Here is a 15294-nt window from a genome sequence, read left to right as displayed (position 1 = left end):
TAATACACATGATTTTTCTTTCAAATCACAGCAAACATGTAAAATAATATTTTTGCTGATTTAAATAGAGTACAAAATAGTCTAACTTCACAGTCAAATGTTGGGGAAAAAGTGTTTACAGTTTTGGGCCTTTTTTTTTTTAAAGTTAGCTTTTGCTCTGATTTTACTAGTGAACACGGATGATCTGTAAAATATTAGTAAATTGTTAAAAATTGCAATCAAAAACGTAATTTTTTTTACAATGTAGTTGAAAGTGCAAAAATAAATATGTTGCAGTTTTGTTTTGCAGTTTTAAAATTGCAGATATTTTAATTGCATAAATCATGCTGTGATGTAGCGCTTCAGTGGGCGTGGCCGTTGCTGTTTGATTGACAGGCCCAGCTAGTCTGATTAGCAGCTGTTTGACCCCTGCGGTGTGAACCAGGTGAGCAACAGGTTGCGGACTCGTGTTGGTGGAGCAACAGGTGAGTTCTTCATTTAGTAAATCACTGTAGTTTTGGGTGATGCTGCTGCCACTACATTAACTTGTTTCTGTTTCAAACGCACACCATGTTCAGCTTAGTTCTGGTTTAATTTGTAACTTTTGCAGACATTTTGACTTAAACGCAGGTGTAGGTAATATCGTTAATTAACCCTCAACATGCGAGTCGCTTTTAACCGAAACAATTGAGGTGCTGTGAAAATTATTTACTGTACGTCTTTCTCCTGTTGTAATATCATTAATTGTCTGCTGTTAAAGGTTGTATTAGTTCTCTATTCATTTAATTTGCTAAATGCAAATAATGATGCGTTCAGGTTAAACCGTTAAAAATGGAAATTGCAACCATCCACGTGTGAATTCATGGCTACATCAGCCTGCCAGTCGTAATTCCGATTTATTTATCATTCTGTGTGCCACCACTTATATCTCCCATTTTGCGAAAAGAACAACACACATTTAAACAAATAAGCTACCGCTGTGAGTTACATCTAAATAAACTGCAGTGTTAACACGACTGCAAACAATTAAGCTAATTTTTGAAGCTGCCCCATAAATTGTTTATATGTCTATATCTGGTTTCCGTTGGAAATAAACTGAATATAAATGCGGGTATGAAACTGTGTCATCCATTTAGTAGATTAAAAACTGCATATAGGCATTAGAAGCATATTGCCATGGCAACAGCGCTCACAAAGTCTGAACAAACGGAGACAGTTTCTAATAAAGCCACCATTTAAAAGAGTTTATTAGCTGTTGTAAGTTTTTCGTGATTATTAAGTGTTTTGTAAATGCTTGTATTCTAATAGTTCAGCACAAAGTCATAAGAACAACTTCGAGGTTGCCAGGTTGTGAGCAAAACCTCCTTCAGCATAAAAACTTTGCTTTAATTTTGGGCTTTTTGAATTCTAAACAGATTAACGTTTGTTGTGAGTGGGAATTATTACAAGCATTGCTTCTCAAGATTTTCTATTAACATTTTATAAGCGCATGTCAGGGTAGAACATACAACAAAATGCAAATTGATGATACGGCAGGGTTTTAATCTTCCAGTTTAATTTTGTCAGGTAAACTGGTATTTCTATAATTTTGTAGATAGGGTATACACAGGTGAATTCACATTTTAAATTCCAGTGTATTCGGGGTAATGTACCACAACATAAGGCGTTGCACAGTAATGCCATCCATTACTGTTCATGAGCTCAGTAATCACATTACAGCTAGTAATCAGTTTCAGTTACTGCTGTCTTTTTTTTTTTTTTACCTTGATTGTCTCAGACAAGCCGTGTCAACCCCTAAACTGGAGCAAGTGGAGCCGTTAATCCTTAAACTTGTCCTGCTGTTCTCCACTAGAGGGCGCTAATGACTAACTGTCAGACTTATTGCTTAGTTGGAAGGTGAGAATAAAAGGACTCCACAGTGTAGAGCTTTATCAAAATTACAAACAATACACAGCTGAAATCTCATACCCAAGGACATTTTTTTTAATTATTACAAAATTTTAAAGTTGTGCTCATCTCTGGAAAATCATGAACACTTGACAAACAGCCAAACTTCAGTGACAAGGACCAACATTAGTTTACATTTGTACCACAACTATTAGCAAGAACATATACTTGCTAGTGTGACTGTACTGTACTAATTATACAGAATGACTCTTCATGTAATTGTAAGTGGTGCTTCAGAGTTATGTTTGATCTTTAGAGCAAATTGTACATACTTCATATTGGAGTTTAATCTGCAAAAATGACATTATAAATTACTAACTGATCATGTTTGTGAACGCTTAATCTAAAAAATAATAACTGAAGCTGCCCAATACATATAGTGGAGCAAGTATAACGTAGCATAAAATGAGAAATTGTTAAAATTTGTACTTTTGTAAAATATTTTGTTACTCTCCACCCTGACAAACAGTGGCTGTAAGTATAGTCTAGTCTTTCTGAATTAAGTATGAGTATTAAGTATTTCTATGAGCACTTATCTTGCTCAGTACACATAGGTATTTATTGAGCTGCATACATGTTAAACTACTATATCCTGAAATATTAGAAATTTTGATGTAAACATGTTTCTAATATTTTCTTCCTTTTTTTGGTGAAGCAGTATGGGTAGAACAATGAATAAGTGGAGTAATTACTTGTTTAAACTTCAGTTTTACATTTTTTTACCATTTGTTTTCTTTTGTCAAATTTAATTTATACAGGGAAAGTGGACAGAACACAACCAGTTTATAGTTTTCTTCTGTTTATTTGACTCAGAAAGCAGATGTTGTGTGACAAGCTTGTAAATTTTATTTTCACGTGTAAATGTTTGTTACTGATTGTATTTTCTCATCCTTTTTAGTGAATGAAGAAACAACAGAAAAAGCATTCGCAAAGTAAGAAAACATCATATTGATGTGGTAAAACACCGTGTCACGTGTAGATCGAATGGAGGAAGCAGGAAGGAGCAGTTTACAACCTGCCCCTCCTGAAATCCTCTCTGGTTAAAGGAATTTGTAGCAAAAGTCTGTTTCAAAGATGTCACGTTTATTTTTTTGCTGTCAGATTGTTCACTGCACAGTTTGTGATTGTAAGAAAAACTAAAGATTTGGCGAATTTCTAACTGTACAGTCACAAATCTGAGCTTTCCGAAAGCAGTAAGATGATTGTTTCTTTTAAATTAAACAGCTTTAGAGACTTTTTAAAAATTTAAATCTCCTTACAGATTGTAAAAATATATCTCTTACGTTGTCTGCTACTGTTTTGACCAAAAAACGGATCATCTCTAAATCATTTTCAGAAGGAGTGTTGACCCAAGAGACATCTTTGACGACGACCTCTGCTGTGAATTCCTGGTGTGTAAAACAACCATGCACGTCGGATGGGTGAGTGTGAGATGAAGGATACTGTACACTGACAAAGACAGAACACATTTAGAGTTTAGAACGTGTGAACCACATGTGAATTTTACCACTCGGCTGCAGGCACAATGAAAAACAACAACAAAAAAAACCACACACCATTTGTTCACTTGAAATCTTGAAACTGAGGTGCCAAACAAACCAACTCTTCACCTTGTCAGACTCAAAAAAAGTAAAAGCTAAATTAAAAGCCCTTCGGAGATTGACGATGGATTGTTTCCACTTTTTGAAGGATGATAAAAACTGGAATGTTTTCTGATCTGATACATCTGTCATTGGCTTTTTCAATCCTTGCTAACATTCCCAAATGTACTGATATTTTGGTTTTCAGCAGTGCCAATGTGATGCAGTGGTAAAAACACCCCGTCTAAGCTGAGTGTGTGTGACAACATGTGGAAAATGAAACAAAACACATTGTACCTCAAATGATCCAAACCATCATTACCCATGACCTGATACTTTAGAAAAACTCCACGCAAACTTTTATTATTGCTGCTTCTTCATGGCACAAATAATGGAAACAATACATCATGTTTTTATACTATTATGTTCTCATTTGCCATGCAAGCGCACTACAGTACTGCTTCTATATTAGCTTATATTACACAGAGCGATAAAATAATTCATAAAACAGAGCAGGTTCATGTGTGATTTATCCACACAGTGCCAGACTAACGTCTACAGCTGGTTTTACAGTTAGTGAGTAGATACAAAAGGATTATTATTGTTATCACACAAAATAATGGTTATGATAGTATTAGCAATATTTATAATAATAAAAAAAACACATTCTCAGGGCATCACAAATGTAATGAATCAAAGGGGGCCAAACGTAATGTTTGAAATAATTTAAACATTTCTGACATTCATTCCTTCGGGTGTTTCTTATGTACAGTATATATTTATATTTGTATAGAAGTAGTGCTTCATTTCTAGAAATACAAATGAAAAAACTCAAAAGGGCTGCATTCGGTGAATGCTGTGCAAATAACATTTTTTTTTTTTTTTTTTTACACCAAACCTCTAACTGACAAACGCACACCACACCCCCCTCATATCCCCCCACAAACACTCAATCTCAAAAACTCATTCAAAGGTTCAGTTTCAAACTGTGACATCTGCTGTCCACTTACAGACTAAAGACTGCAGTCAGCTTTGATTCAGGCAGAGAAATGTACATCACCTGTGTCTATCTGCCTAAAACAAACATTACACAAGTAACCAGCCTCTTTACCAGCCAAGATTAATCGATAAAACATCACTTCACAAACAGCCGGTTTACAAAGAGCTAAAGCCAAAATTCAGGGACTGTTGGACATTTCTTTATCTCACTGTGACACCTCGAATTCTGTCTGATACAAGCAGGACAACATGGCCTCAAAGAAGAAGAATAATAAAGAGGCCAAGCTCGTTGGCATTCTCCTCCTCCTGCCCTCATTTGACCTGCCAGCAGGAAATCAAACTTCACTGGAACTGCAGATTTGACCAACCAAGGACTTCTGCTTCACTGTAGAACAACGTCCCTCTCGACGTCATACTAACGTACGAATGAGACTTTCGACACTGACGGAGTTGCTTCACTCCATTTTTAGTCAGTGCTGGCAGTGTTGGCACCTCACAGACATCATCAGACCCTAACGAAGGACCACCGACTACCAGCCAACATGCTTTTATGGACTCAGACATGAAGAAGCAACGTGGACCAGATACTGGCTCGTCTCTTCAGAATTTATCACCCATTGTCCCTCAGAACCTGCCACGCCTTCACGTAGCACAACGAACAGAAAACGACTGAAAAACAAGGAGGAAAGTCAGCAAGTGCAGAATTTTCCACATAATTTCTGCAATAATCATGTCCATCCACATCAACAACTGTCGGGCCGTTTTCTGTGAGCTTGTTTTGTCTAATGCTGCCTTCAAGTGGTGTTAAAATCAAAACCATATGACCTAAAAACTCACATCTCTGAGCAAACGACGACTTGAAAGCAGCACTGTATTTGCAGGCGCTCACGGGACAAAACTAGGAATTATTTTGTTAGGGATAAAAACAGGTAACACCACTGTATGCCTACTGATGCACATCTTCCTGGACAAAAAAAAAAAATCCAAAATGCAAACAAAAAGTAGAAGAAAACCCTAAAGAATAGAAGTTAATGAAAAAGAAAATTGTAATCAGTCTTAATCAGAGTTACAACTGTTTTTTTTCCTCCCATTTTTCTCTTGGAATACAACAGTTACTACTTTTTCATTCAAGAAAACACAAACACATAAGCATAGACCTTTGTTGTAAAAAAAAAAAAAAATAAAAAATACACTCACAAACTTGTTTTTAAACTTCGTAAATGCATTTTAAAATCAGTCAGAAGGTGAAGCATCCAGGATGTGAGGATGGTAAATTATTATTACTGTTATTATCATTAAAATAACAACAAGGGAGAAAAAGTTGTAACAAAAGTGGGAACCCTGACACAGTGTGCGGCGTCCCAAATGAAGAAGTGTCCTAAGTGAAGAGCGTCTAAAATGCCAGTCCTTGAGCTGTCCGATAAGATTATTCAGCAACACGAAGAACAAAGATCGACAACAGAACAGTTCCTGAAATTAAAAAGTCAGAACATGTTTTTGTTTCCCCATCGGAAAACGAGGAAATACACATGAGACACGAGTGCAAAGTCTTAAGTCAAGTTGGTGAGACGAAGATGATGACAACAAACACAGTGATGAGTCCTTTTCCGCCAAGTTTTTAAACTGCTGCCGTGCTTTAGATGATATGTAGTCAGATTGAGGCAGCAAGTGTCGGCCATGGGCCATTCTAAGTTTAACCAGTGGTGCTGCTACATTCATGTAATGGGGAAAAAAAATCTGTAAAATTGCACGTTTATAACATCACATTTAAAGTAAACTTGGGAATTGCTATATTTGGCAATGGACCCTTATTTAGTAGCTGTAGACATTCTAAGATTAGCTGTAGTCACATACAGTTAATTGAGATTAATTTAAATTAAGATAATTTTGAGACCAAAATGCTTAAAAATGTCAACTTTGTGTAGTTTGCTTTGTACTGAACAGCCTGTTTGTTCCCATTGACTTGCAGACATTTGGCAAATTAGATTGACTTAAAAATTCACTCGTTTCATTATGTTGCTGCTGTTTTAGTTAATGCTGACTAATTCCTCACCCTTTTTTGTAGTCCTAATAAAGACAGCAGCAGCAACGAGTGTTTGGTTACAAACTGAATGTTGTTTACAAACCTTGTCAATCCAACTGTTTGACCAGCCACTGATAGTTTAATAGCTTTTACTCCACTAGAAATCACTTTTTGAGGAGTCGTGACTGAATCGGTGTGAAAACTACAACCCAAGAGTCAAAACTTTACATTGGTTCTTGTAGTGAAATTGCAGGTGAAGTCTAGACGCCCCAAACACGTTACTGGAGACTCTTGTTCACTGGTGAAGATTTCCAACTACAATACTACAGTGTGAACAAAGAGGCTACATCGTGGTATCTACGTGGCAATTTTAGTGAATGCATCCAAAGCCTACACTTTGTTTCCCCACTACTTGACTGCAGCACACCATGAGGAGGTCATGAAGGTGGGAAGTCTTGTAATCTGTATGTTGTTGTTGGCTGGAGTGTTTGTGATGGCTGATCCTGGGCGTGGCCTCGCTGCAGTGATGGGCGCTGATGATGTGTGTGGTGATAGCAGGTATCTGATGAGGGTCTAGATGGATTTGGAGGAATCCTGTTTGCTGATGAGGACTTCCAGGAGACGGAGTTTGGCCTTGATCCTCTTGTACTCTCGGTACTCCTCCAGCATCGGAACCCGGTCCTCCTTCTGAACATTTCTATAGTAGGGCAGAGAGAGAGGAGGGTTATAAGATATTTCCATTAGCCAGGGTAAGGTGCTTTTATTTCCATGTCCTGCTGCACTGCTTTGTCCTCAGACCTGTGTGTCTGAGCTGGAAATTAGAGAAAAAAACTTGGTTTTTAAAAGTTTTTGTTGAGCTCTCTCTGCTTTTGTAGATTGTATGTGAACCTCTCTGCGTTGGAGTTTAGTTTCCCTGCTGTGTTCATGTTTGTTTGAGAGATCAAGAAGTTTACTGATCACCTTCAGCCGTATCGGAGCTGTGTTGAATTACTGCTGATGCAAACTGAACCACTGCCAGCACTTCTTGCTTCATATTAAAAGCCAGTATATGCCTTTATTGTCAAAAAGTTACAGGAAATCTTTTGGTTTGTTACCAAGTTAGTAGAGCTCCAGTGTCAGTAGGAGCGATATTACTTCAATAAAAGCAGGTTTATTCAATCAGATATGTACATATCTAGCTTTATTTGATCAACAGATCATTTTCACATATTAGAGAGATAAATAGTAGAAACGGCTGCAGTTTGTGACCAGCATACCTAAATGTTGTTAGCATGCTGTGCAGCGCCGTGAAAAGCACTCACACTGTACCAGCACTGCTGAAGTGCTGGCAGCCATCCATGGCATAGCTTGGCTCCATTATAGCCACCTCTGTGGAAAAACTCTTAGATTTCATTTCCATGCCCTACTCAAGTACCTGCCACTCGCAGGCTGTGAGACTGTGATAAAAGTGTTCATCATCTCTTTCCAGACAGCATTTTGCCAGACGCAGAGAATCCAGTCCAACAGACACAAGACATCTGTCGGACAGACTGGTGTCAGACTTATGGTTTTTACCTTCCATGTTTCTGACAGCTCCTGCCTTCACACCTTTTCACATCATACACGTTGTCAAAAATCAACACGTTTGGTTGAGGTTTAACATGTATTCTGACATTTCAGGATTTTAAATCACCATTTTCCCTTAATCTGTAATGAAGACCATCTCCACAGACATTTGCATTGTGTAGTTTGGTCCCAAACTTGTGAGCTGGTGATTTTCCGAAACACTTCACCAGTTTTTACCAACTTCTTCTTCACTGATGCCCCAAACTTTAACCTACGCTACTGTAGAAAGCCTACGCCCAGCTGGTGATTGTCAAATAGCCCAGTGTTTCTGATATCAACCAGTAGAACTGTTGACCTAATTACAGCCGATGGAGCCTACAAAGAGATGGATCAATCTAATATAACTCATCTCATTCTCACCGTAGTTATTCCATGACAGTGATTCATTAAATATGTTATTCTGCTGCTGATTTTACAATACGATTGAAAGCCTAATAACGTATTTCATAATGTAAGGCAATCCAGAGTGATTTATATAAAACATAAGGGGTATTATGATATAACAGAAAAAAATAATATAAAAGGACGCTTATGAATGTAAAACTGTTCCTATTTTACTCAGCTTTGTTTTGTGGCAGCTGTTTTAATCTAGAGACATGGACAGCCAAGGCTTCTAGCTTTTTAAATTTTGATTATATTCTATATTCTTCTGACATTATTGGAGGTGCTGTGACCCATCTATACAACAACTTGAGAACACTGCCAAGGTGTGTTCTGGATCACTATTTTTAGCTGTATTATTGTATTGGACTGATTCAAATAACTCTGTGCTTGTAATCAAATTACTACTGTTTCCTAGTAATACTGCTGGACTTTGTACACTAACAGTTAAAACAGCGTGGGTGTCTCTCCCACTTACCTTCCATTATGCTGGTAGAAGTCTTCCTCAAACTCTCGGATGGTCTTCCTCAGTTTCTTCTTCTCTGCTCTGGCCTTCCACAGCTGTTCCAGCAGCTCTGGCCTGGAGGATGATGGGATAAATAAGAACACTGTTACACATATTACCTTATTTTAATATTATATTGGAGTCTTGTAGACTTCAGATGCTTTAAAATCACTTCAATTCAGAGCGTACAAATTCTTAAAATAGGCTTTTTTTCCCCTCAACAGTGATTATTTGGACTGTGATGCATAAAAGACTCGAGTCCAGACAGAAGAGGAGGGCCGTGTGAGCAGGAAGTGAACTGTGTCGGCATGAAGGATCAGCAGTCGGGATCATGCCAAAGTAAGAGACCTGGATGTAGAAACTGAGCTGATTAGAGGTGTATGTGTGTTAATTCCAGGTATGTGCTCAGGGACACGTTTAACAGATTAGAATCAGCAGATGAACCCTGGGTTTTCTGTGTCATGCATTATTCCTGCTTGTGTATGCACAGTCAGCAAAGTGACAGCTAATTGGACCTGCTTTTCTTCCCCAGGGTCATTAATTAAGACAGAATAAAGACATTTCCCAAAGGTAGATAATTCATCACAATAATTGCAAAAAGTTATATTTTTAATATTTCCATTCTCTTCTTTCATGCCTGTGCTTTCCGTCCTAATCATATCTATTTCATTATTTTAGTTTGTACGGATCAGAAACAAAATAAACCATACTGCCTGGAAACGCTAAACAAAAATATTTTGCCGCTACCCTTGCGAGGCAGTGTGCGATTGTGGTAAAACAGCTGTTGCCATCAACTTTCCAGAGTTATGACACTGCTGCAGGGCTGCATCTAATGATTATCAATTAATAATTTAAAGGTGGAATCTGCTTTTCTGGAGAAATATAGCTAGTTAGCATATTTAGATACTTTGCATGTGCCATATTTACCGTCCATGTTCCCACTGCCCACTTTCTCCCCTCCCCAGGTCATGCTTTTTAGCCTGGGGGACGCTACAATTCAAACGCCTTTGAACTGTAGGACCTCATATATACAAGAAGACAATAATAATAATAATAATAAATTTCATTTATAAAGCGCTTTTCCAAAAACTCAAAGACGCTGTACAGAAAATACAATAAGATAAAACAAAACTGTTAATTAAAATCAGTAGGTAGTAAAACAAGTTCAAGATAAAATACAGAATCACTTAAGGAAAGCAGATCTAAAAAGGTGAGTCTTTAAAAGGGATTTAAATGTGGTGAGGTTGGTGCAGTCACGGAGGGCATGGGGGAGTGAGTTCCAGAGTGCGGGGGCGGCGATGGCGAAGGCTCTGTCCCCCCAGTGTCGCCGGCTGGTCCTGTGCGGGATGGAAAGGAGGCTTGTGTGGGAGGAACGGAGATTCCTGGGGGGGGTGTAGGGGAGGAGCAAATCGGTAAGGTAAGAGGGGGCAAGATTATGGATGGACTTGAAGGTGAGGAGAAGCAGTTTGTACTGGATGCGGTGTGAAATGGGGAGCCAATGGAGGTTCTGCAGGACGGGGGTGATATGGTCGTGAGAACAGGTTCGGGTGAGGAGTCGGGCAGCAGAGTTTTGAATGAGTTGAAGTTTATTGAGAACTTTGGAGGTGGAGCCGAAGAGAATGCTATTGCAGTAGTCAAGGCGGGAAGTGACGAAGGCATGAATGAGGGTTTCAGCGGCTGAGAAGGAGAGGAAGGGGCGGAGACGGGCGATGTTGCGGAGATGGAAATAGGCAGTTTTGGTGATCTGATTAATGTGGGGTTCAAAAGTGAGGTTGCTGTCAAATATCACACCGAGGTTGCGGATGTGAGCAGAAGGAGATAGGGTGGTGTTATCAATGGTAATGGGGGAGTGGGGAAATGGTGTGAGTGATTTAGGTCCAATAAAGATGAGATCAGTCTTGTCGCAGTTTAGCAGGAGAAAATTTTTCCTCATCCAGGATTTAATGTCGGCCAGGCAGCTGGAGAGAGAGGGGAGGGTGGTGGTGGCGGTGGTGTTGGTGGAGATGTAGAGTTGGATATCGTCGGCATAGCAATGGAAGTGTAGGTTGTGGCGGCGGATGATGTTGCCGAGGGGGAGGAGGTACAGGATAAAGAGGAGGGGGCCAAGTACTGATCCTTGAGGGACACCATGGGACAGGGGGGCGGTGGCGGATGTGCAGTTGTTGACCTTGATGAATTGTTGTCGATTTGTGAGATATGATGTGAACCAGGTGAGGGCGGTGCCGGTGATGTTAATGGAGGATTGAAGGCGGGACAGGAGGATGGAGTGATTGATTGTGTCAAATGCTGCAGAGAGGTCGAGAAGAATGAGGATGGTGACTTGTCCGGAGTCTGAGGAGAGGAGGAGATCGTTGGTGACCTTGAGGAGAGCGGTTTCAGTGCTGTGATGAGAGCGGAATCCAGATTGAAAGGTTTCATACAGGTTGTTGGAGGTGAGATGAGTTTTCAACTGGGCAGCGACGACACGTTCTAATGTTTTGGATAAGAAGGGGAGGTTGGAGATGGGCCGGAAGTTGTGAGGGGAGGTTGGATCCAAACCAGGTTTTTTGAGGATTGGGGAGACAGAGGCGAGCTTGAGGGGTGAGGGGACACAGCCAGTACTGAGGGAAGTGTTGATGATGTTAGAGATGAGGGAGGAGATAACAGGGAGGCAGTTTTTGAGGAGGTCAGTGGGGATGGGGTCCAGGCAGGATGTGGAGTTTTTAGTTCCAGTGATGAATTTGGGCAGGTCCAGGGGGGAAACGGGCGAGAAGTGGGCCAGGGGGGGAAAGTTCAGAGGGTTTGGTGGAGGAGAGGGGGGATCAAGTGAGGTGGGGGAGGTGACAAGGCTGCTGTGGATGGAGATGATTTTGTTATGGAAAAAAGAGAGGAATAGGTTGCACTTGTCGGTGGTGAACGAGTTTGAGACGGTGTCCGGGGGGGCAAGGAGTTTATTGACAGTTGAGAAGAGGGACTTGGGGTTGTTGGAGCTGGTATTGATCAGGTCAGAGTAGAAAGTGGACCGTGCGGATTTCAGGGCGTCTTTGTATTGTTGGAGGAAGTCGGAGTAGGCTTGGCGGTGAACTGTCAGGTTTGTTTTCTTGACAAGACGTTCCAGCTGTCGTTTATGGGCTTTCATGAGGTGGAGTTCGGGGGTGTACCATGGAGCAGAGTGGGAGAAAGTGACTAATTTGGATTTGAGGGGAGCAAGCTGATCAAGACAGGAAGAGAGAGTATGATTGTAGTGGTTGATGAGGTCAGTGGGGTTATTGATTGATGGGGGAGGGGAGATGGACAATGCAGTGGTCAGTGAGGCGGAGAATACAGAGGGGGAGAGTGATCTGGTGTTTCTAAAAAAGATTGTCCGTTTTTCCTTGGGCAGGGGGGTGGGGAGGCTGATGTCCATAGTTATTGCTAGGTGGTCAGAGATGGAGAGATGACAGCTGGAGATATTTAGGACTGTAAGACCAGAGGAGCAAACCAGATCGAGGATGTGTCCATGGTTGTGGGTGGGGAAATTGACATGCTGGGTGAGGTTGAGTGATTGTAGGAGGTCTAGGAAGTCAGAGGCAGATTTACTGTGAAGGTTGTCGATGTGAAAGTTGAAGTCACCAAGGATGAGGACTGACGGAGATGTAGCTAATAGCTGGGTGGCAAAGTGGGAAAAGTCAGGGAGAAATGAGGGGTTTGGTTTAGGTGGGCGGTAAATGATAGCAGTGACCATTGGGGTGTGACCGGGTAATTTAAAAACAAGGTGTTCAAAGGAGGGGGAGGCAGGGATGGAAAGTGGGATGGTTGTGAAGAGCTGTTTGTGGATGACTGCGATGCCGCCTCCTCGACCTTCTGGGCGGGGTGAGTTGAGGTACGTGTATCCGGAGGGAGTGGCTTGGTTGAGTGGGTAGAAGTCCAGTGGTTTGTGCCATGTTTCGGTTAGACAGAGGAAGTCCAGTTTATTGTCCAGGATGAATAGTTGTAGAATGTATATGTTCATCAATGAAAATGTCAGCAAATTCACATTTTTTCCACATTAATCTAACATTTAATATTTGAGAATATTAAATGATTAACTGCTACTTTGTTCGTTATCTTATAAGTACGATTAAATTTTTAATACCCGATTATAAAATGCGAGAGAACAAATCTCCTTTCCTGCGTGTGGCATGAATACATTACAATCTATCACCAGAATCTTTCACGTTTGACTACGGCTGCCCTGCTGTTTGTGTGTTGTGCTCTTACATGGACGAGGCGTTAGAGCTGGACAGCCGCAGGTCCAGCGCCAGCCTTCCTGAACCCTCCTCCACCTTCTCTCTCATTGGACAGTCGCTCTGTCTGTCAGGTTGGTTCTGGCTCCTCACAGGTCCATCGGTCAGGGTCATGGGGTCGACGGCCATGATGACCTCAGGGCTCTGCATCTCGCCGCCACTGCTCTCTCCCTCCTCCTCCTCCTCTTCGTCCTCATCATCATTTTGCTCATCCTCCCTCTCTTCTTCTTCTCCTCCTTCACCTTTCCGCTCATCCTCCTCCTCCTCTTTGATCTCCTCCCAGAAATGAGCGGTTTCACCCTCGATGATTGGCTGTAGGGTTTGGCTCCGCCTTTTACTAGAGGGGGATACCTAGGGGAGAGAGAAGAGAGGTCAATAAATCTTATCCATCTACTGTTTATGTATTTACATGTCTACCAAAGACAACAGAAGTGTGTGTGAGTGTGTAGTTTACTTACTGTAATGGGTGTGATGCTGACTCTGGTGAGCATTTGTTTGACCAGTCTGTAGCGATCGTAGAGAGGCTTCACCACCAGACGCTCCTCTCTGGTGACCTGGATGCAGGCAGACACACAGGCGTGGTTAAAAAAATGTGTAAATGGTTGTTTTTAGGCAGCTTTAACAAATCTTAGCAGGATTTAGGATGTTGGTTAACTCACTGGTCGACCGTGGAGGCCTTCGTAGTGCAGGAGGTTCTTTTGAAGTACTGTTTTCTCACAAGACAACTGCTCCTTGGTCATCTTCTACAGAGACAGAAAACCAGTTAATAATGTAAAAGGGATATAACATTGAACTAAGCACATACAAGTGGCCCACACTCCCTGTGTGGGAATAAATGAGCTGAAAAATGACAATATGATACGTGATTTCATGTCAAAATGCTTGACCCCAAAAAGCTGTTCATGTTCCCAGGTGTAGTGGAAATCCTGTTTGAACAGATCCTGCTTATACAGAACAGATGGACCAGTGGTACATTTTAAAACAAATACCAATTTTTCTTTTCTTTCTGCAATTTCTGCTGTTTACTGGCTCCACCTTTTGTGCTTTTCATATTTTTACTCATGCATTTCTTGTGTTATGTTTAATTCTAACTTCTATTGATGCATTCTCAAAAATCCATTGGCTTCTATAAAGTACAGTAAAATACATGTGTGTGTTAACTGTAAAGTTATCTATTGCAATGTGCTAAAACTATAAATATTTTGTATATTTTACATCAAACATTCTGCACTCTTCAAATATTCTTGAAGATTCATCTTAAACACAAAAATGTATCCAATTAAATGTGATTTGGACCGACATGCTCACCCAGCTCATTGTGTAAAACACATCTTTTATTCATTAGCAGAGTGACAACATGGATCATTTAGATGTTAGCCCAGTTCTGAGGTCTAATGTATTCATTTGTCACTTAGCTGTTTTGTGATCTAATGCTGGTGAAGCAGCAGTGAACTGTACTCCACAACTCTGTATTGCATTTCATTAACTAAACCACAGAGGCTGAAAAATGTGGCCACTATAACCCGCTAACTTGACTATACGTTACATAAGAATATTCGGTTTAATTTAGAAATACTTCATGTTAAAGGAAATAGAAAACACTTTGACGTGTGTCTTGAGTCAGGCTGGGAAATATCTGCTCCTCACCTTGATGTCATCAGGCCAGCCATCCTCCTGCCTCTTCCCTTTGACCCTGCGCTGGATCAGCTCCAGTGTTTCCTCCCTACTGGGACGTGGACCTTTGACCTCCACGGCTGCATCATAAGTGCTCTGATCCAGTGTGGAGCCGAAGCTTTTGGGCAAGGTGTTGCTCCGAGGACGAGTTTGAGGGCCGAGCTCACTCTCGGCACGATGTTTGGCATCTGGGGGAGAAGGAATACATTGATGAGGAGAGAAATACAGGTTGGGGGAAGGAGGACAGACATGACGTTGTGGGGACAGAGGGGGTAAATTATAAATGAAGGGTGAAAACCAAGATAAAGACACACACTAAACAGCTTTCACTGAACAACCAGACATGCAGGTATTTAT

General features: G+C 40.8%; 1 protein-coding gene across 5 annotated transcripts in view; it reads right to left on the bottom strand.

The window, feature by feature from the left end:
* Positions 1 to 3839: 3839 nt before the first annotated feature.
* fam13b (family with sequence similarity 13 member B) overlaps positions 3840 to 15294 on the bottom strand; it is an 82038-nt gene continuing 70583 nt past the window's right edge. For all 5 annotated transcript variants that reach the window (XM_023288227.3, XM_035956336.2, XM_023288225.3 and 2 more), the window contains 6 exons: positions 14911 to 15125; positions 13923 to 14006; positions 13722 to 13817; positions 13238 to 13614; positions 8993 to 9094; positions 3840 to 7225 (listed from right to left, as the gene is read on the bottom strand). In XM_023288227.3, coding sequence (XP_023143995.2) covers positions 7102 to 7225; positions 8993 to 9094; positions 13238 to 13614; positions 13722 to 13817; positions 13923 to 14006; positions 14911 to 15125 — 998 coding nt within the window. In that variant the 3' untranslated portion in view covers positions 3840 to 7101. The remainder of the gene's footprint in view (positions 7226 to 8992; positions 9095 to 13237; positions 13615 to 13721; positions 13818 to 13922; positions 14007 to 14910; positions 15126 to 15294) is intronic.

Source organism: Amphiprion ocellaris, chromosome 13 (assembly GCF_022539595.1).
Source record: "Amphiprion ocellaris isolate individual 3 ecotype Okinawa chromosome 13, ASM2253959v1, whole genome shotgun sequence".
NCBI lineage: Eukaryota > Metazoa > Chordata > Actinopteri > Pomacentridae > Amphiprion > Amphiprion ocellaris.
Note: the sequence above shows the minus strand (reverse complement) of the source record. Positions and strands in the feature narration are given on the sequence as shown.